This window comes from Nerophis ophidion, linkage group LG13 (assembly GCF_033978795.1).
Source record: "Nerophis ophidion isolate RoL-2023_Sa linkage group LG13, RoL_Noph_v1.0, whole genome shotgun sequence".
In the NCBI taxonomy this organism is placed as follows: Eukaryota; Metazoa; Chordata; class Actinopteri; order Syngnathiformes; family Syngnathidae; genus Nerophis; species Nerophis ophidion.
Genome location: NC_084623.1, coordinates 10,193,530 through 10,216,694, shown reverse-complemented (window position 1 = coordinate 10,216,694; position 23,165 = coordinate 10,193,530). Strand labels below are relative to the sequence as shown.

Genomic DNA, 23,165 nt, shown 5'->3' with positions numbered 1-23,165 from the left:
GAGGCCACGGGGAAGACCCAAGACACGTTGGGAAAACTATGTCTCCCGGCTGGCCTGGGAACGCCTCGGGATCCCCCGGGAAGAGCTAGACGAAGTGGCTGGGGAGAGGGAAGTCTAGGTTTCCCTGCTTAGGCTGTTGCCCCCGCGACCCGACCTCGGATAAGTGGAAGAAGATGGATGGATGGATGGAATAATATAAATATATTCTACATATATTCTACATTTAAGTGCAGTCAAGGAACATATACATTATACAGTCTGATGGCTGTCGGTATGAAGGACCTCCTGCGTCGTTCCGTGTTACATTTTGGGAGTCTGAGCCTTCCACTGAACGTGCTCATTCTCTCCGCAAGGTCCGAGTGTAGTGGGTGGGAGGTGTTGTCCATAATGGCTGGGAGTTTTGCTAGACTTCTCCTCTCTGACACCACCGCCAGAGAGTCCAGCTCCACTCCCACCACGTTACTGGCCTTCTCTACCAACTTGTCCAGTCTGTTTGCATCCCTCACTCTCAGCCCGCTGCCCCAGCAAGCCACGGTACACAAGAAAGCGCTCGCCACCACCGACTCGTAGAACATCTTCAACATCTTTGTACAGACGTTGAAGGATCCTAGCCTTCTTGTAGAGGGCCTCAGCGTGTTTTGACCCATTCAGCTTGTTTTCGATGTGTACTCCGAGGTATTTATAATCCTCAACCATGTCCACATCGACCCCCCCTGATGGAAACAGGGGTCGCCGTAGTACTCCTCCTCCTTCCCAGGTCGACAACCAGCTCCTTGGTCTTCGTTACATTGAGCTGGAGGTGGTTCTTTCCACACCATGTGACAAAGTCCTCCACCAGTGCCCTGTATTCCTCACCATCTCCATCCCTTCCATTCAATGAAAGCATGAGTCCTGTCAGCCTATCTCAGCTGCATTCGGGCGGTAGTTGAAAAACTTTCTTGAGTGTTACCATTTAGTGGTCAATATGTACTGTACTGTGCAATCTACTAATACAAATCTTGATCAATCAATCATTTAATCCCACATCAGGGCAAGAAAAAAACTTAACCCAATGGGATACAATGAGAAACCTTGGAGGGGACCGCAGATGTGGGGACCCACCCCTGGGCGACCGGTGCAATGGATGTCGAGTGGATCTAGTTAATAGTATTACAATGTTTTGTGTAGATTACAAGGTGTGTGTCACATTATTAGTTGTGTGTGGTGAACATTTGGACTAGCTAGAATATGTAAGACCCACAAAACGTGTTTTAAACGGTGTCTCAAGAACTATTTGATACCCCAACTTAAACGGAAACGGCACTTTTTTGAGAATATGCCTAGTCACGATCCTAATGTGAGACAAGCACACATATATTTGTATTATTATGTATTATAATTTGTTAATAAACGCCAGCAAAAAGTCAGCTAACAGTGGATGCCAATAGTCGCTCTTTTCTGCCTATAAAGTGCTCTAAAACATCCATCAATGTTTTATATACACGCTGTAAGTATGAATGTATTTTAACAGACACACCCATAATAACAGGTAATATTTACATATTCTAGTAATTTTAAGCATACAATGGCTTATTAATTTCACAGACACATCAGGTTCCCATCCCATTTTCTTTCAACAATAGCAACACTACTACTACTCGTGGTACTAAGTATTCTATAGGGGTATTGCTAAGTGCTAAACAAGAAATACATTACAAACATAATATATCAATCCCTTACTGTACTAAGTCTGCACTCAGTGGGATGCTGCCTAATGGAATGTTTATGTCTTCCTGTAAAGATGAAGAATTAATCATAATCCTCTAGTAGGTTAATAAAAAAAAGCTGGCTGCAAACAAGCGTTTTTTTTGTGTCATAGTTAAATGTCAAAATTAATTAACTTCTCAGCTAACGGCCTCAACCTTTTACTATCCTGGTGAGAGGCATGATTTATGATCTAGAATTAACGTTCACCAACTCAGAGGCGATGCAGCAGCAGCTTAGTATGACAATATAGCAACATAAGCTAGTTACCTTTCTGATCACAGTGCCGCTACAAATAGTTTGTTAATGTTAGCGCTTATAATAGCTAATATTAATTGAGTATTGTTAGCGGTTTTTGGATGTTTTTAGAAGCCTTTTTGGACATAGCATAGTACTTCCATTAGCTGCATTGTTAGTTACCTTGTACTTGCCGTATTATAAGAATTAAAATACATATACTGTATATATATGTTTTTAAAAGTGCGGTTCCCCAACTAGAGTTTTGAGGTAAGAGTTGTCTTTTGGCTAATTGTTATGTTTTAAATTGCGAGCAAAAATTCAGAGTTACATGCATCCTCGCCATTATTTGGCGTATCAAATGCCAGTGAACCCCGTAAGATTCGGCCAAATCATCCGGTCTTACTCGGAAGGAAGAAAGTAAGCGGAAAAGACAGTGTTACAAAGAAGTAGATGACATTCATTGAATTAAAGAAGGAAATCATCGGGTGTGTAGCCAACTTGGCAAAGCCATTTGAGTGTATCACTGCTCCTCGTCACCTTACTGAAACAAAATGAGTCTAACATCAGCCAGGGATGTTAAAAAATATTTCTATATAGAGGAAATGTATCCATTAAAATATCTGCTGATGGTGTGTTTGACAGAGACACAGCTCGAAGGAAATACTATAGAATTATGCTTTCCGGGGTAAATGCTGTACATTATTATTGCATTACTTTATAAAACTACTGTAGATGTTAATAGTACATTCTATGGTATTTATTTTTATATCATAACAATTAAACTCTTAATTTGAGGTACTACTGTATTCAAACATGTTTGCTACTTAAATAACATTTTTAACCCTGATGCTTTATAATATCTGCTGACAGTTAACCATATTTCCTTATTTCAAGGTTTGTGTCAAAGGTTGAGGAGGTGTTAAATGAATGGAAGCTAATTGGAAACTCTACGCGGAGGTTATCCAGAGAAAAGGTAATTTGATTAAGTCATGTCGTTAATGTTTATAGCTAAACACCTCTACTGCTATTTTTTGGTTTGACTCTGCTTCTATATTGTTGGAACACAGGGTGACTATACAAGTGGCACTTGGATTGAAGAATCTCAGGAGATTAATTTTGTGGATTTTAAATTCTCCATAACCCATTACGCCTTGGTGCAAGAACAGGACGACAGTGCAAATGTTGAATTGGAGGACGGTATGGGCAACTTCTCACTACATTACTGTGTGTCAATTTTGAGACTGTCACAACTCAAATCCAAATTTAAACATACTTTAAACTATGTTAAAAACAGTGCATGTTAGAGAGAATGTATATATTGCGTTACCAGAGACAGGTAAATAATTGTACTCATAAAAAGCTGAAATCATTACAACTAAATGTTTTACTAGAATTGACATTTTGCATCATTAAAATGTCAGTACAGACACAGATGACACTTTATAGAAATCCGAGCCATGTTCTTAAAAAACACATGCAAGGCCTTCCACTCATCATTAACCCTGCAATATTTCAATATTTCCCTTATTTCCAGATGCCTATCCCGTTGCAATGCAGGACCTACTGTGCACAAACAATGACTTTCCCCCTCGAGCCCACTGTTTGGTCAGATGGTGAGTTCAAGCCTCTATTTTGTCCATCTTACAATTTATTAGGTAAGTTACAGTCCACACTTTTGACCTTATCCGATTTTGAGGCTCAATCTGATACTTTGACAATAGATTAAAAACCTCTAAAGGCCTTAGTGGCCTGATGAATATACAAGACCTTTTAGCTCTTATTTTCAAAATTGTGTACAGTACTGAATTGGGGTCTTATGGCCACTTATGTGGACACTTATACTGCCATCTGGTGGTGTCAGAAGAGTGTAACATACAATAGAATTTGGAAAAAAAAGTGTAAAAATAAGAATTAGCATGTCACTAAACATTAAGTACACGTTTGTTTAGTTTGTGGGGCGGTTTAGCTCGGTTGGTAGAGTGGCCGTGCCAGCAACTTGAGGGTTGCAGGTTCGATTCCCGCTTCCGCCATCCTAGTCACTGCCGTTGTGTCCTTGGGCAAGACACTTTACCCACCTGCTCCCAGTGCCACCCACACTGGTTTGAATGTAACTTAGATATTGGGTTTCACTATGTAAAGCGCTTTGAGTCACTAGAGAAAAAGCGCTATATAAAATATAATTCACTTCACTTCACTTGTTACGTATGGACTCAGTACATCATATCAAAAGAGGATTCTTAGTTTTTATTGTAATTAGGGTCGAATAAGCCCAAATAGCAAAGAGAAATAAAAAAAGCATGTAAACAAACAGCTTGGGCCTTAAGAGGTTAAATTAAAGAACTGAAACATTTTTTTTTAGCAAGTAAGTAAAGTAAACAAAGTAACATATTTTTCCATTTTAACCCAAACTCAGTTGCGTAGAATTTTATCGTTAAATTCACGTCAGTTTTTACAGAAAAATGGTACCACCGTTTTTTATGAAAATTCTGGCGACTGAACTGCCAGTTGTATTTTTTACCGTAAAATCTGTTGTAATTTTTATAGTGTATAATTTGATAGAAAACTTTATTTGAAATCATAAGTCAAGCAGATATTTAAAGGGGTCATACAATGATATAAAATATATATTTTTTAACACAATTCATTTTGGTCTACATGACATGTATTGATGGTTCTTTGGTGAAAAAGTTGCATAGATTTTGTTTGACATTCCTATTTGTAAGCCATATTTTTTCTCCCTTTTAAAACAGCTTTTTTTGAGAGGTGTAGTTGTTAGATGCAAATTAACCCCTCTTTACCACGTCTCCTTTAGCATTCGCCCCCGCCTTGCAATAATGTTTTGTAGTTTTTTTTAGCTCTCTTGCTTTTATTGTGCATTTTGGGCATTGATGACCAGCACCAGCCGTCTGTTTTGAGTGACTTTCACCGCAACACAACATCCCAGAAGATATAGCGATATCACAGGCTCGCCGTGTTTTATTGTTGGCGTGAAAAGGAGACTATATACAGGCGGATGACAGAAAGGAGTCTGTAACTATACACTATGGTTAAACTCCTACAGAGTCTGTATCTCTCCAATGCTAAATCCCGTACAGACCCATTTGTATGTTTTTTTTAATTATTTGTTAATTGGATTTTTGACATATACAGTCCAGAAATAAAATTTAACACGTCAAATGTATTTTTCTCCCCCAGACAAGTAACCCACAACAATTGTATATACGCTGAACAAAAATAAAAACGCAACACTTTTGTTTTTGTTCCTATTTTTCATGAGTTGAACTCAAAGATCTCAAACTTTTACTTTATACACAAAATACCTCTTCCTCTCAATTAGTGTTCACACAACTCTCTAAATCTGTGTCAATTAGCATTTCTTCTTTGCCAAGATAATCCATCCCACCCATATCAAGATGCTGATTAAACAGCATGATCATTGCGCTGCGTGTGTGTGCCTTAGGCTGCCTGCAATAAAAGGTCACTCTGAATCGTGCACTTTTATCACACAGCACAATGCCACAGATGTCACAACTTTTGAGGGAGCGTGCAGTTGGCATGCTGACTGCAGGAATGTCCACCAGAGCTGTTGCCCGTGAATTGAATGTTCATTTTTCTGCCGTGAATCGTCTCCAAAGGCGTTTCAGAGAATTTGGCAGTACATTCAACCGGCCTCACAACCGCAGACCACGTGTAACCACACCAGCCCAGGACCTCCACTTCCGTGATCGTCTGAGACCAGCCACCCGGACAGCTGCTGCAACAATTGGTTTGCATAACTAAAGTATTTTGGCACCAGCTGTGAGAAACCATCCCAGGGAAGCTCATCTGCATGCTCGTTGTCCTCATCGGGGTCTCGATCTGACTGCAGTTGGTGTCGTGACCGACTTGAGTGGGCAAATGCTCACATTCGATGGCGTCTGGCACGTAGGAGAGGTGTTCGTTTCACGGATGAATCCTGGTTTTCACTGTTCAGGGCAGATGCCAAACAGCATGTGTGGCGTCGTGCGGAAGAGCGGTTTGGTGATGTCAACATTGTGAATCGAGTGGCCCATGGTGGGGTTATGGTAAAGGCTGTTATGGACAACAAACCCAGGTGCATTTTATTGATGGCATTTTGAATGCACAGAGATACCGTGAAGAGATCCTGTGGCACATTGTTTTGCCATTCACCCGAGACCATCACTTATGTTGCAGCATGACAATCCACGGCCCTATGTTGTAAGGATTTGTACACAGTTCCTGGAAGCTGAAAACATCCCAGTTCTTGCATGGCCAGCATATTCACCAGACATGTCACCCATTAAGCATCTTTGGGATGCTGTGGATCGGCGTATACGAAAGCGTGTTCCACTTCCTGCCAATATCCAGCAACTTGGCACATCCATTGAAGAGTTGTGGACCAACATTCCACAGACCACTGTCAACAACCTGTACAAACTCTATGCGAAAGCAAAACTGCACATTTATGGTGGCCTTTTATTGTGAGCAGCCTAAGGCACACCTGTGCAATAACCATGCTGTTTAATCAGCATCTTGATTTGCCACACCTGTAAGGTTGGATGGCTCATCTTGGCAAAGAAGAAGTGCTCACTAACACAGATTTGTGAACAATATTCGAGAAGAATAGGTCTTTTGTGTATATAGTAAAAGTTTTAGATCTTTGAGTTCAACTCATGAAAAATAAGAACAAAACAAGTGTTGCGTTTATATATTTGTTCAGTATAAAATACCAAATAATGAACTAAACGCCATAGACAACTGAATGTCCCCAAATAGGTGCAGCAATACACAAAAGGAGACAAAAGGGTCATCGATTATCTACTTTTCAATTACTTTTCAATCGGGTTTAATTTGACATCAGTATCTTTTACATATAACAGGAAACCACACCATACTTTTTAAAACTTCACAGAACAAGCGTTCATTGTCAGCCTATTTTTCTCTAGTTTGACAAAATACAGAACATCTTTAATCCAGCCGGTTTGGCAAGTAGGCGCTGTTGCCTTCCAATTTAACACAATGAATCTTCCAGCCAACAAAGTAGTAAATGCCACAGGATTCTTTTTGGATTTGCGAAGGGTAGATGACTGAGGTGCAACCCCAAATAGGCAGCTTAAAGGATTCAGTTCGATCTTTCTGCCAATTACCGAAGGCAAAGTATTAGAAATGTCCGTCCAATAACTGCACAGGCATGAGCAAAACCAAAACATATGTATTAAGTTAGCTAGAGACTGTTGACACCGATCACGTTATACCGATATTCCCTCATACATATTAGCCAGCCAGACCTTGGTATAATACATACAATGTATTAGCTGCGTCTAGCACAATAAGAATACTTATGAACTCTACTTAAAAACTCTGTCCAGCTTTCCTCAGATAGGGTCACTCCTACGTGACTTAATGGAATTCAGAGACTCAATTGTAAACCATTATTGTAAATACATGTAATTGATCATTTTAAAGCCAGAAGTGGTGTCAAAAAAGCATCTAAAACTGTGTCAGTCGGTAAGTTTTAAAACTTGGGAAAATTATTACGAACAAAACTACAGATCTGTAGATATCTAAAGAAACCAATCGTTGATTATGGATTGAAAATGTATCACTAGGTTGCTGGAAAGTGTTGTCAATGTATAAATGTTTAATGGTACTGATACCCAGGCTTGACCATTGTAAAAAGGCACTATCGACAAGAGAGAGAGGGAAAGCATGATTAGCAGTGATGGGTGCAACACTAGAAATAGTCTATAAACCAAAATAGCGCTGGAACTGAACCCAAATTCTGAATGAAGTTTTTACGATTGGATTTTTTGTAAAAGGGGAAGTAGAAGTGTGGTTTGGAGAGTGAACCAGAGCCCACAAATGTACTGGTTTAGTTGAGTTAGCCTCTATAACCAGCCATAACTTAGGGGTATATCCATGTGTTTTCTTCCAAAGTGATGACACAGCCAAGTAACTTACATGTTTGTTGTTTAAACTGATGATTTTTATTTTTTTCATAACAATTTTGGACAAAGTACAATACGTTATCTAATCATTCCACCCTAAAAAACAGAGCAGTTGAAATATATTATGAGAACCAGATGTTAGTATGATGACTGATTGTAAGTTTTGGCCACAACTGTGTCGGGACTTGAAGCACATAGTCATGACAATTGTGGTCAATAAGATGGTGATATAAACACATAATCCTTACATGATGCATCTTTCTGTTTCTGGTAACAGGTACGGTATTCGCGAGTTTGTGGTCATTTCCCCAGGAACCAACGTTGAGGCTATAATCAGCGAGTCAAAATGCAATTTGCTTCTAAGCTCCATCTCCATTTCTCTGGGCAACAGTGGCTGGTAGGAGACACTGTACAGTCACCACATATATTAACACATCTTTTTAAAAATGTTTTAAAGTTTATTTTTTGACCATGTCTGGAAAGAAAATCGAAGTGACAACTTCAGATATATATTTAAGCAGTGTACATTTTTAAAAGATCAATTATGATACTTTTAGAGAAGGTGGGGCGTGGTTTCATTTGCAATTAAGGAATGTGTCCAGAATCAAAAAACAGACTCAAAAAACAAGTTATAAAAGTCTTCCACTTGTCTTGCGGCAGCATTCACTCTGGGCGGGTTGAACCGGCGTTCTCTCTGGCCCTGACAGCATTCCAAACCATGGCGACGTATGCACGGCGGTCCTGTGCTAGGTCGCAAGTGTTTGCGAACAAATCTCAGTAACACCGACGCAGGCAAACCAAAAGTTTGGAGAGGTCCTCCTTGATCGTCGGTGCCCAGGTCATCAGCTGTCCGCCAATGCGTTTGCACCAGTGAGGCAAGTCGGGGTGAGAGGAGGACACCGCAAACCATCTCACCCTCCGGCCGTCGAGTTGCATTACCAAACCAGGCCATAGACTAAGGCGTTGGTATCGACAGCCGGTAGATAAACGATTCATTGGTTGGCACCGTAAGATGCGACAGAGGCAGTCATTGTTAAAGACCTCCAGCCCTCGTTGATCAGCTACCCTCATAGCTCACGTTTCCCCCTACCACCGAAAAGGATAGTTCGAATAAGGGCCTGGTAGATTCTCCGTTTGGTCACCAAGGCGATCTCCCTCTTGTCCCAGAGACAGTTGCGAAAATGCCCGAAAGCGGATCTGGCGGCACCTATGCAACGCACAATTTCATCTGCAACCTGTCCTGTTGGAACCATCGTAGACCCAAGGTAGACGAAGAACTGCGCGTCTTTCAGGTCGACGTCCTCAAGAGAGATTAGATGCAACCTCTGCTGGGATCAATGACGTCATCACCTTTGACTTTGCTGCATTCATTTTGAGACCAACTGCGACCCCGGCATTGTGCAAACTGTCTTGAGCACTTCTCCACTTGTGGATCCCATTACGACGATGTCGTCTGAGTAGGCCAGGTCGTCACCACAACCTCTTGCCAAGACATCTACGCTGTTGGACATTAACTACATTCTTAAACGTATAGTCAATGGCATAGTTAAAGAGAGTTGGTGATAGAGCACAACCCTGTCACAATCCAGTCTTGACCTAAATGGTTTCCTTTTCCTCACCATACACTCTCACTCTGTAACATGTAAAAGGGTAGTAGCTTTGTATGAGACGCTGGGATGCCATCCGCCTGCATTCTACTCCAAAAGGCCCCCTGATTGACTGAACCAAAGGCAGTTGCAAAGTCAATGAAAAAGAGGACAGTAGGTTGTTGATTAGCCCACTCTTGTTCCAAGACGCGCCGGAGGTTGTTTATTTATTCAACGTACCGACTCTACCCGAAATCCACCCTGAGAAATACTGGTACGGACGTCACAAGCGGCTTGGAACCTCTTTAGTGGAAGGATTGTAAAGGTCTTGGCAGCAACGTCAATGAGACTGATACCCCAGTATTTGGTGCACAGGTGTTTGTCAAATTTTCTTGCTTTGCTCCAGTCCTCAGGGAACTGCTGAGTTGCCCACACAGCAGAAAAAAAAATGTTGGAGCCAGGTAGCGAAGGCATTGGGTTCGGCTTTGTGTATTTAAGCAAGGATGCCATCGTCTCTTGGTGTCTTCTTGTTTCAAGATTCTTGAATGTGGGCGGAGCAGTGTTGCAGTCATACTTTTTGTTGGACGGTTGAACTGTAGTGTGAGTAGGTGGTGAGGTGTGATTTAGAAACTTGCCAAAATGTTACCTCCATCGGCCTAATCAATCAGGAAGTAAAATTTGTTATGAGCACACCATCCTGATCGCGGATTGTTTCATTGACACCTGTTGGTTAAAGCTTACGGGTGTTATTCATGTTCTTCCGCTTATCAACAGCTGTGATAACAATTGGCAATAAACAATAACTAAAACTGTACTGATTTGCACTTTGGTCTTACCCAAACATGACATGAATGCCCCTGACACATGGATCATGTGTTTGTGTTTTCCTATATTTAGTGTTTAGTTTCTGTCCAGTGCTCCTATTTTCTAGTTATAACTTCCGTTTGCATGTGTTTTCAGCACCTTTACCTTGTTTGCCAGCACACAGCACAGTTCTCGCTTAGTAATCTGGTCTATTTAGGTCTAGCTGTTGCTGCTGTGTTTGCTGGATAATTGTTTTTTTGTCTCAGTTTTACAGCGAATGTGTTCGCTTCCAAGGAGTCATTACACTGACTAGCTCTACTGCATTTGTTTTCTTTATGCTTGCGGTGCACTTTGAGCTGCAGGCATCTTTTGTTTTTAAATATATTAACTACAGTTTTGCCTGCATGCTGTCTCCTGCTGTCTTTTGCATTTTAGGATCATGACAAGTACGACTACTTTACGGTCCAGGCTCAACACAAACTGTCAACATTGTGTAGGATTGAGTTCAAAATAGTTCTTTCTGCAAGGAAACATATCGTAAAACAAATTATTCCGTAACTATATTTACAATAACATATACCTTACTGTATATTTTCTTATTTGGTAAATCAATGTGTGTTTAACAGCTACTTGGTCACATTTGTGCTTTTAGCTTCAGATCAGGTCAAATATTAATTATGTTGAATATTTCTAACTACTATTGTGTTGTTTTTTTTTGTCCCTTACAATCAGCCAAGTCCCCATGTTTGTGCAGATTCAGCAAAAGTGGAGGCGAATGTATGCTGGAGAATGCCAGGGACCTAGTGTCCGCACTGAATTTGAGATGGTTCATCTTCGCAAAGTACCAAGTCAGTACAACCACCTGTCTGGCCTTCTGGACATCTTCAAATCAAAATCAGTGAGTTCCAAATGTTGTGGAGCACCATAGTCAATATTCTTTTTTGTTTCTGTGGCAGAGGTATCAAACACATTTTTATTCAGGGCAATTATGGCTGCCTTCAGAGGGCCACTTGTAACAGTGACTATACACGAATAAAATTGTATAACAGCCTCATTACACAATTTACCTAAGCATCTGTTTTGATTATTATGTGTTACTAACAGATTGATAACTGGCTTTAAAATTGTAAATCAAGGTGACAAGCAGATATTTATGTATTTATTTTTGATTACTAAAAAAACATTATTTTGTTGGATTATCATGTTGCATGATCTATAATTAAAGTGTAATACATATTAAATTGCATGCAGTACAGTGGAACCTCGATTTAGGAACTTAAGGGGTTCTTAAACAGGGTTTGTGAATCCAAAAGTTTGTATAATGAAGCAAAGTTCTCCATAAGAAACAATGTATATATGAATAATGGATTTCAGCCTGTACAATTGCTATTTTCGTGAACATTTGTACACTTTGGACACAACATAAAGTGCTGTATATCAAACATGCGTAAAAAGCGTGGGATGGATTAACTATCCGTTACACGCACACACACCTAAGTCCCTTTGGTACCCTCACAAACAATCCGAAATCACAAAAGTTTTTAACTTTAACAACCATATTGCTAAAAAAATAAAAATTTAAAAAAGTTAAATCTTTGGCATTGGAGGAGCTGACAAGAAAGTAGCAGACAGACAGAGGGAGACAAGGAAGGGATTAGAGAGAGAGGCTGTGTGTGTGTGCATGCTTGAAGTTATTCTACTCTGCTCTGAAATAAGTCTCTGCATCTTTTTCCAGAAAATCCGTTCTCATCACAATTAAAACTTGCTTTGTTGATTCTTCTATATTTGTGACCTCCATTTATCTTTATTTATTTTTTTAAACTATTTCCTTATTTCCACGCTGGTCTGTTGCCTTTTTGGTACTCATATTGAGTTAGCAAAATGGACATAACTTGTCAAAAGGCATAATGAACACAGACAAAGCGCACACACACTGAAACGGTGAAAAGTGACTAGAAGTGTACTGCGCAGCAAGGGAGTGGAAGGCTCTGGCTCCCCTACAGCGCCCTACTTTTTGCCTGCAGATAGGACACAAAATGAATGAATGAATGAAGTGTTAGTACACAGAGACATGGTTCACACAGAGAGGCATATTGTAAATAATAAATACAGCTTCCACTGTACTGTTATATTTGGGTCAATATGGGAATATGCTGAGTGAACAATCATGTGGTTTTTTTTCTCACGTTTCTTTTCTCTTCAGGGATACACCATGTACCCCTTACCCCCAATCAACATTGCAATCCGTTTTACCTACATTCTTCAGGACTGGCAGCAGTATTCATGGCCACTGCAGCCTCCAGGTGGGCACACATGATTATTGATGATTATTCCACCAGTATACACTAACTTTCCCAAAGCATTGAGTTGTGTGCGGTTATGATGGCCGTTTTTAAATGGCTGTCAAAACGTTTACTACTCTGGACGTAGTTTGCAGTGGTGTACAGGGAGGTCCTCAGTCTAGGAACAAGTTCCGTTCCTACAACTGTGATGTGAGTCAAGTTTTAGTGTCAGTTGGAACAAGAAAAAAAGGTGTTTCTCTTATGATCTCTGTTGTTTACCACACTAGAAGTGGTGTTGCAAAGTTGGAAGAGAAAGGCTTTATTAGTAGGAGAAAGTGCTAATAATGAGACCACTACATTGCTTAGTTATCGCTTTGGAGCTTTGGATGGAGCCAATGTTGATGTCTTCAATTTTTTTAATGTTTAATTTTGCTTCACTTTCACTGTCCTTTTTGCAAGAAGAGCGTGCCTCACACTTAGGAAGGACAAGTAGCAAAATCATAATTTTAGGCACGATGGACTCAAGCCTGTTAAAGGAACACCTGCATGGATTGGACCTCTTGTTTCTTTTTGGCTAGCTCATCTTGTTTTCTATTCTACGAGGACTGCACCGGGACTGGGTGCCTCCGTGTGGGTGTCTGCTCTTTTGCCCATCAAGAAGTTGTTGCTTGTTGAATAGATGCAAGGCTGCTTTGTAGGAGCTCTTTCCCAAAGCACTGAGAGTATAATGCAATCACAATTAGATATATTTTTTTAAAGCTAAAAATGACATTTAAGCAATGCATGACAATTTGTCTCAAATGACATCCATATACAGAAGTACATCAACTTACGAGTTTATTTGCTTCTGTGACAAAGCTCTTAACTCATAACACTTGTATCTCAACTCGTTTATCATTTAAATAAATTAAATAAATTTGTGCTTGCCCTTCAAAAACAGCACAATTTTAACATGTAACATGCCTCTTAAATAGAAGAATAAACTTGTGAATAGAATGTGTTACTAATAGCTACAATAGTTTTCTGAAGTAATAATAATGTACAGCATTTACCTGGAAGAATGGACTTTTATGATATAGCTTTTCAGCTGTTTCTCCATCAATCAGCAGCTTTTCCATATTTTCATGGATAAATGTCTGCTGTTTAGACATTATTTTGTTAATATTGGCTGGCATTAAACTCATTCTGTTTTAGAATGGTGCAGACTAGCATTGACACGCTCAAATTGCTTCACACGCTCTGTTATGTTTTCGAGGATTTATTTGATTCAATGATATACATCCACTTCTTCTTCTCAGGCCTCTCTTTCACACTCACTCTTTTCCTTCACGTGATTAAAAAAACCAAAGTAATGTCGATGGTTAGGATGCTTTCAACTAAAAACTTTGCATGCAGCCCAAAGCGTAACAATTAGGCAAAATAAAGCCAATACTCAGTGCCACCCACACTGGTTTGAATGTAACTTAGATATTGGGTTTCACTGTGTAAAGCGCTTTGAGTCACTAGAGAAAAAGCGCTATATAAATATAATTCACTTCACTTCACAGCAATTGGTGATTCATAGTTGTGTATCTTGTACACATCCTTGCCCTGTGTCAGAACTCAAATGTCAACGAAATCTTTTGCTTGATGGCCTTTGTATTTTTTATTTTTACACACGTCAATGTTTACGCTTGCTTTTTGGCAGACTTTGACAACATTCTGAAAGGCGAGGTGGGAGAAGAGGAGTTTGGAAAGCTCCCATTTGGGGCATGTGAGGAAACAATAAGGTAACATGATATACATATATAGTACAAACCCCGTTTCCATATGAGTTGGGAAATTGTGTTAGATGTAAATATAAACGGAATACAATGATTTGCAAATCCTATTCAACCCATATTCAATTGAATGCACTACAAAGACAAGATATTTGATGTTCAAACTCATAAACGTAGTTTTTTTTTTTGCAAATAATAATTAACTTAGAATTTCATGGCTGCAACACGTGCCAAAGTAGTTCGGAAACGGTATGTTTACCACTGTGTTACATCACCTTTTCTTTTAACAACACTCAATAAACATTTGGGAACTGAGGAAACTAATTGATGAAGCTTTGAAAGTGGAATTCTTTCCTATTCTTGTTTTATGTAGAGCTTCAGTCGTTCAACAGTCCGGGGTCTCCGCTGTCGTATTTTACGCTTCATAATGCGCCACACATTTTCGATGGGAGACACAGGTCTGGACTGCAGGCGGCCCAGGAAAGTACCCGCACTCTTTTAATACGAAGCCACGCTGTTGTAACACGTGGCTTGGCTTTGTCTTGCTGAAATAAGCAGGGGCGTCCATGATAACGTTGCTTGAATGACAACATATGTTGCTCCAAAACCTGTATGGACCATTCAGCATTAATGGTGCCTTCACAGATGTGTAAGTTACCCATGCCTTGGGCACTAATACACCCCCATACCATCACTGATGCTGGCTTTTGAACTTTGTGCATATACCAATCCGGATGGTTATTTTCCTCTTTGTTCCAGAGGACACCACGTCCACAGTTTCCAAATATAATTTGAAATGTGGACTCGTCAGACCACAAAACACTTTTCCACTTTGCATCAGTCCATCTTAGATGAGCTTGGACCCAGCGAAGCCGGCGGCGTCCCTGGGTGTTGTTGATAAATGGCTTTCGCTTTGCATAGTAGAGTTTTAAGTTGCACTTACAGATGTAGCGACCAACTGTAGTTACTGACAGTGACTTTATAAAGTGTTCCTGATCCCATGTGGTGATATCCTTTGCACACTGATGTAGGTTTTTGATGCAGTACCGGCTTAGGGATCAAAGGTCCGTAATGTTATCGCTTACGTGCAGTGATTTCTCCAGATTCTCTGAACCTTTTGATGATTTTACGGACCATAGATGGTAAAATCCCTAAATTCCTTGCAATACCTCGTTGAGGAATGTTGTTCTAAAACTGTTCAACAATTTGCTTACAAATTGGTGACCCTCGCCCCATCCTTGTTTGTGAATTACTTAGCATTTCATAGAAGCTGCTTTTATACCCAATCATGGCACCCACCTGTTCCCAATTAGCCTGCACACCTGTGGGATGTTCCAAATAAGTGTTTGATGAGCATTCCACAACTTAATTAGTATATATTGCCACCTTTCCCAACTTCTTTGTCATGTGTTGCTGGCATCAAAATCTAAAGTGAATGATAATTTGCAAAAAAACCCCAAAATGTTTATCAGTTTGAACATCAAATATGTTGTCTTTGTAGCATATTCCACTGAATATGGGTTTAAAATGATTTGCAAATCATTGTATTCCGTTTATATTTACATCTAACACAGTTTCCCAACTCATATGGAAACGGGGTTTGTACTTTTTGGTTTTCTTCAGGAGAGTTATGTACAATGTTATAATATTTACATTGTTTACACCGGAGTCGCACAGTTGCAGGTGCAGAGGCTTTTGAGCAACGACTAGGGGTGTAACGGTTCCAAGTTCCTACAGGTAACACAGGTCATTTACCCCTTGTTGAAGTCACATTTCTATTAGCCCAAAGCGTGCAAAATAGAAGCCAAAACCTGCAAAGCCTCTATTGTCGTTGTAGTCGCCTGTTTAAGAACATTTCGCCCTCCCGGTGAATTACGTGAGGAGACAAAAACAAGTGGTACCGTTACACCCCTAGCAACGACCATTTTTTTAAGATATGGCCTTCAAACATCACCACAATGAGTTACATTATTTTTATTATTTTTTTATTTTCTTTTGTCCTGTCCAGCTTCCCAGGCAAATCATATAGTTGATGTAGATGCCCATATCGACTGTTCAGATTTACTTTACAAAAGAGAAGTGTAGGATACTTTTCTTGTTGCCTTATTTGAATTTGACTTTATTTAAATGTATTTATATTATCATTTGGTGCAGCCGGGCCGGAGCAAGAGGGGATGGAAAGAGAAAAAAAGGAAGACAGAGGGGGAAATTGTGGGGATAAGAGGGGGATTAGACAGAGAGACAAAAACAACAACAGCAAATACAACAACAATAGAACAACACCCGCACATACAATATGTACAAATAGAGTTACATTATTTAAAAAAGTGACTCAAAAATTCGATATGTAACAATTAGGAACTACAGACCATTTGAATGGACTCCAAAGTAGCCACTAAAGGACTGACAAGCAATTATTTGTGGTACAGTACCTTCAAGACAAAATAAATAGTTTTGACTCGATGTCAGGTGTTGGTTTGGCGTTACCAATGTGAAGTCCAATGAAGTATCATTACAATTAACATTAAAAACAAGATACTCGGAGACAATGCAAAAAATGATCATGATAGCTTTACTAGTTCTGTAAATTCAAAAGTACCTTCTGAGAAAAAATAATTTATTCCTTTGTTGACATGCAAAGACTTCATATGCCGTATTTTCCACATTACAAAGCGCACCGGTATATAAGGCGCACCGACTTAATTCTAATAAAAAAAACGTTTTCCATGTATTTGCCGCACCGGACTACAAGCCGCAGATATATACGTTGTGAAATGAGTTATTTACAGACATGTTTTGTAAATGTCCAAACAGGGTCTGGAACACACAGTAAAACTGCCAATTGTGAAGTCATTGTCATTGAACCGCTAGCTGGAGAAGCTGGCTCTCCAATCAGCTAAACAGACTCAATAACTCCACTGTGACGTTTTGGTGAATTTACTGAGGAATTTGTGAAACCGAAAAAATACAAAAAGAATGCCATTGTAAGTTAACAATGCTAACACAGACACTCCTAAATGTGTTGGCATATGAGCTGATGCTAACGACACCAGGTGGATTATATCACAATAGCGTGTACAACACTCCTACAGACGTCCCACATGGGACAGTTTAGTGAGTATAAGTTTTATTTATACTGTAAAACTTACAAATGTTGATTGGAGTGGTAAATGAAGAATCCATATGAGTCGAAACACTGGATTGCTGGAAGATGAACACAGCAGTCTGGTTAAAAAAAACAATAAAAAAAACACTACCCGTAAATGGAAGGATTCCTGCAATGAGAGGACTCGCCAAAGCACAAAAAATAAAACACTTTCAATGTGTAGTTAGTTGTTTTTTTTAAACCATTTTATTATGGCTGTTATCGGTGAAAACTCCATTATTTAGCCACACCGTCTTAGAAGCCGAAGGGTTCAAAGTGTATGAAAAAAGTAGCGGCTTTACGGTAGACTACTATTTGTATTGATTTTACTAACTGAGAATGGTCAGGAGAAAGGATAGAAGGATGACTGCTCTTTAGTCAGCAGATGATTACATTCCTGAACACAATTCTTTTTGCACAACATTTCTACTGTTAATTTTTTGTGGTGGTGTTATTAGTATGGACTGCACGATCAATAGCAAGGAAGGCAAAGTGCAGGTAAAAGATTTTCTTACTAGGGACAAAACAATAGGAGGCAAAAGAAATTGAGTGCGGCATGGAAGTACACAGAAGAAAAACACTTGTCAAGGCACAATGCACAATGACCCAGGAACAGGCGAAATTAATTAGGCTCGCTTGATTAAATAACCTCTAAAGGCTTAGTGGCCACATGCGTGGACAGCACCTTTCAGCTATTATTTCAGAAAATTGTGTACAGTACTGAATTGGGGTCTTATGGCCGCTTATGTGGACACTTATACTGCCATCTGGTGGTGTCAGAAGAGTATAACGTACAATGGAATTTGAAAAAAAAAAGTGTAAAAATAAGAATAAACATGTCACTACACATGAAGTACACGTTTGTGTACTTATGGACTAAGTATATCATAAAAGATGATTCTGAATTTTTATTCTAATTAGGGTTTAATAAGCTCAAATAGCAAAGAGAAATAAAAAATCATGTAAACAAGCAGCTTGGGTCTTAAGAAGTTTTAACTAAGAAAAACAGGTGAAGGTGCAGCAAAACAGGAATCCAACAGGAAGTAGAACCAAAATAGGAGCATCAGAACAGGAAATGATACAAAACACAGACAAATATCAAACAAAGTCAAAACTGTCACGTGGGATCATGACATATCAATAATTTATCAATAATTTTTATGTCATAATTTTCACTCTAATGCCATTTCACCGGTGCATCTAATGGCTGTAATTTCCTAAATGTCACACTTTTGTGAAACATCCTAAATTAAAGCAAAAAGTTTATATTTTGACCGCAGCCTGATTTGAATAATTTTGGTTATGATGTATTTAAGGCAAAATCACTGAATCTAATCATGTACATTTTCAATCCCCATTCAACCTTTGTCCAAATAACTAATAAGTTAATAACTGTACCTCTTTTCCCTCTAAAGTGAGCTACAACTTTCTACCACGTGGCCTGACTTGGCAGAAGGCACCGTTTTGGACAATGATGTCTACAGGTAATCAAGTCAACCGTAACTGTTTTTTGTCTGTCTTTCCACCTTGCATTGTATCATTCACTGTGCCGGTTATATTCCAACGGGGACATGATCTCTAAGACATTATATACACTCATATAATTGATGGGCTTAAGCAAGAACAGGAGATTAATCAGTGAATATTATAAGTTGAAATTGTTGCGAGTGTTCTAAAATGCCAAATATTCCTCAAATATTCAGCAGTTAGATCAGTGGTCCCCAACCTTTTTGTATCCGCGGACCGGTCAACGCTTAATAATTTGTCCCGCGGCCTGGGGGGGGGGATTTTTTTCTTTATTTATTATTATTATTTTTTTTCTTTATCATGAAAAAGGGACGTTTTTGTCATGAAAAAGGCAGGTTTTTGTGGTTGGTGCACTAATTGTAAGTGTATATTGTAGATTTAATAATTTTTTTTTTTTTAATGGATTGAACTTTCACAGTATCATGTTAGACCCGCTCGACATCCATTGCTTTCGGTCCCCTAGAGGGGGGGGGTTGCCCCCATTTGAGGTCTTCTCCAAGGTTTCTCATCGTCAGCATTGTCACTGGCGTCCCACTGGATGTGAATTCCCCCTGCCCACTGGGTGTGAGTTTTCCTTGCCCTTTTGTGGGTTCTTCCAAGGATGTCATAGTTGTAATGGTTTGTACAGTCCTTTGAGACATTTGTGATTTAGGGCTGTATAAATAAACATTGTTTGTTTGATTAATAAAAATGAATAAAAAAATATTCTGCGGCCCGGTACCAATCGGGCCACGGTGGTTGGGGACCACTCAGTTAGATCACAACAGGGTACCTGACTGTGTATGCATGCACCATCTTTAGTAGTGCCACCTACTGGTAGAAAAATATCATAAAAAGTCATAAATACATCGGGCGCTGCAATATTTCTTCAAACGTGAGATACTCCCATCCAGTCTTGCAGCTCTCAAGCCCCACCGACTTTCCTGCGAATTCAAATTTGTGTGAAGCTGCGAACTGTTTGATGAATTGCAGCTTAAGTCATTCTTATCGTGGCAATTAAGTTGGATTTTTAAAGAGTTTAACATACTGGAAAATTAACTACATTTTGTGAGAATGTTTATCCTTCTCAAGATTATTACTGTTACTATTTTAAGGCTCCCAGATGTGGCCCCCTAAAACTTATTGGGTAGTTATAAACTGGTGGCACATACCCTGTATGCGTTCCATTCAGTGCGATTCACTCAAAAAATGAATGAATTCAACTTTATAAGGATTGGGGCAGCACGCTGGAACAGGAGTTAGTGCATGTGCCTCACAATACGAAGGTCCTGAGCAGTCCTGGGTTCAATCCCGGGCTCGGGATCTTTCTGTATGGAGTTTGCATGTTCTCCCCGTGACTGCGTGGGTTCCCTCCGAATACTCTGGCTTCCTCCCACCTCCAAAACCTTCACCTGGGGATAAGTTGATTGGCAACACTAAATTGGCCCTAGTGTGTGAATGTGAGTGTGAATGTTGTCTGTCTATCTGTGTTGGCTCTGCGATGAGGTGGCGACTTGTCCGGGGCGTACCCCGCCTTCCGCCCGATTGTAGCTGAGATTGGCTCCAGCACCCCCACGACCCCAAACGGGACAAGCGGTAGAAAATGGATGGATGGAACTTTATAATGATTGTCTTCTGAACATTCCCGAGTTTTGCAGGTTTCAAAACCAGTTACCTATTGTCTACGCGACTATCGATCATCAAAGCCTGTGTTTTGTGCACGCGAAAATCTCCGCAAGAGGATATAACCCGGAAGTGGATACCATTCTTGCAGCAGAAGTCGTGTTCATGGCACATTTTCTACCGCTTATTCCCTTTTGGGGTCGCGGGGGGCGCTGGCCCCTATCTCAGCTACAATCGGGCGGAAGGCGGCGTACACCCTGGACAAGTCGCCACCTCATCACAGGGCCAACACAGATAGACAGACAACATTCACACTCACATTCACACACTAGGGCCAATTTAGTGTTGCCAATCAACCTATCCCCAGGTGCATGTCTTTGGAAGTGGGAGGAAGCCGGAGTACCCGGAGGGAACCCACGCATTCACGGGGAGAACATGCAAACTCCACACAGAAAGATCCCGAGCCTGGATTTGAACCCAGGACTGCAGGACCTTCGTATTGTGAGGCAGACGCACTAACCCCTCTGCCACCGTGAAGCCGTTCATGGCACAATCAATGATTATTCTCTTTTTCTGCTCTTGAATCACCACGTCAGCGTTACCGCCAAACTGCTGTTGGAAAAAAACAACCGTAAAAATGTAAGAAAAAAATAAGCATAAATATGTAGTGAGAAATTGATACTATTTAAGGCTATCAAATGATTGTTTTGAATTTGGATAAATCATGAATACAAGTAATCACAGGTGATTACTCGTTTCCATGTATGAATTTGCTTACAAAAAGTCTCCAATATTTGTACACAAATGCAATTTTACTATCAGAATGTCATCCAGGAACATTTTTAAACTGTATTCTTGAATGCATGGCATTTATTTGCGCAAAACTTGCTAAAAGTTGTATCTAAAGTTTTTTCAGGTTGTATTTTGTTGTGAAAGTCGTAGTCTTCTCATTTTTGCAGAGCAGCGCTGCCGTTATCTTATGTGTTAATTGCTATATGTGTGCTTTTAAAGCGTTTGTTTGCCTTTTCGCAGCATTGTCCAAGTGTTGCTAGCTCAGTATAAGGTCGCAGAAAACAATGGATCAATGGTTTGAAACATTCAGGAAGTATCCACAGCGTTGTCGACATTCCCCCACTCAAGCTGCATGCCAAAAAGGTCAAATGGATTTTATTTCAACAAATCTATATTTTTGTTATTTGACAGTGACCTTGACCCCCTGCATGCGCCTCATTGGTCTGTCCGGGCCAGAGCAGTTGAAAATCCTCAGTGCTTACTAGGTAAGACATGTCATTTGGTCTGATTTGTAATTTCAAACAAAAGTCCAAGTTATACATAATTCATATTATTAGTATTTTTAATTATTATAATTTTTATTTTTTTCATTTTGAGTCATCAACAGTGTTTTTTCTTTTTTTAATGTACACTACAATGTTGGCGGGCTTCACGGTGGCAGAGGGATTAGTGCGTCTGCCTCACAATACGAAGTTCCTGCAGTCCTGGGTTCAAATCCAGGCTCGGGATCTTTCTGTGTGGAGTTTGCATGTTCTCCCCGTGAATGCGTGGGTTCTCTCCGGGTACTCCGGCTTCCTCCCACTTCCAAAGACATGCACCTGGGAAAAGGTTGATTGGCAACACTAAATTGGCCCTAGTGTGTGAATGTGAGTGTGAATGTTGTCTGTCTATCTGTGTTGGCCCTGCGATGAGGTAGCGACTTGTCCAGGGTGTACCCCGCCTTCCGCCCGATTGTAGCTGAGATAGGCGCCAGCGCCCCCCGCAACCCCAAAAGGGAATAAGCGGTAGAAAATGGATGGATGGACTACAATGTTGGCATTGTGTATGCATTGTTAACAGTAAATATCCCCAAATTGTTGTCCTCATTAAAGTGGAACTGCACTTTTTTTGGAATGTTGCCTATCATTCACAATTCTTATGTAAGACAAGAACACATTTTTCTTTTATGCATTGTAACTCGTAAATGGAGCCAACGGAAGTTGCTCCATTCCACCTATAAAGCGCTGTAAAACATCCAAAAACATCATCATCGTTTTATATACATGCTGTAACTATATATGTAATGTAGTAACAGGCACAATCATAGTAACATGTAATATTTACGTATTTTGCTTATTTTAAGCATAAGGTGGCATCACAAGGGGCGGTATAGCTCAGTTGTTAGAGTGGCCGTTCCAGCAACCTGAGGGTTCCAGGTTCAATCACCGTTTCCGCCATCCGAGTCACTGCCACTTGTGTCCTTGGGCAAGACACTTTACCCACCTGCTCCCAGTGCCACCCGCACTGGTTTAAATGTAACATAGATATTTGGTTTCACGATGTAAAAGGGCTTTGAGTCACTAGAGAAAAGCGCTATATAAATATAATGCACTTCACTTCAATGTTTGCGTTTTCCTTTAACAACAACAACTACTACTACTCACGGCAGTCCTCATGAGAGATAACAAAAACTACTTTGAGACAAATGATGATCCAGAACCTCATATTTTATGATCCTGAGTATACGGAGGATGAGC

The 23,165-nt window shown here is 40.0% G+C and overlaps 1 protein-coding gene across 1 annotated transcript in view; it reads left to right on the top strand.

Moving 5' to 3' along the window:
* Positions 1-23,165, top strand: part of rab3gap1 (RAB3 GTPase activating protein subunit 1) — a 62,527-nt gene that overhangs the window by 1,561 nt on the left and 37,801 nt on the right. Inside the window, exons 3-11 of the mRNA XM_061918365.1 lie at positions 2,878-2,956; positions 3,051-3,180; positions 3,518-3,596; positions 8,209-8,328; positions 11,054-11,219; positions 12,525-12,624; positions 14,291-14,372; positions 18,924-18,992; positions 21,841-21,914. Of these exons, the coding sequence (XP_061774349.1) occupies positions 2,878-2,956; positions 3,051-3,180; positions 3,518-3,596; positions 8,209-8,328; positions 11,054-11,219; positions 12,525-12,624; positions 14,291-14,372; positions 18,924-18,992; positions 21,841-21,914 (899 nt within the window). The remainder of the gene's footprint in view (positions 1-2,877; positions 2,957-3,050; positions 3,181-3,517; positions 3,597-8,208; positions 8,329-11,053; positions 11,220-12,524; positions 12,625-14,290; positions 14,373-18,923; positions 18,993-21,840; positions 21,915-23,165) is intronic.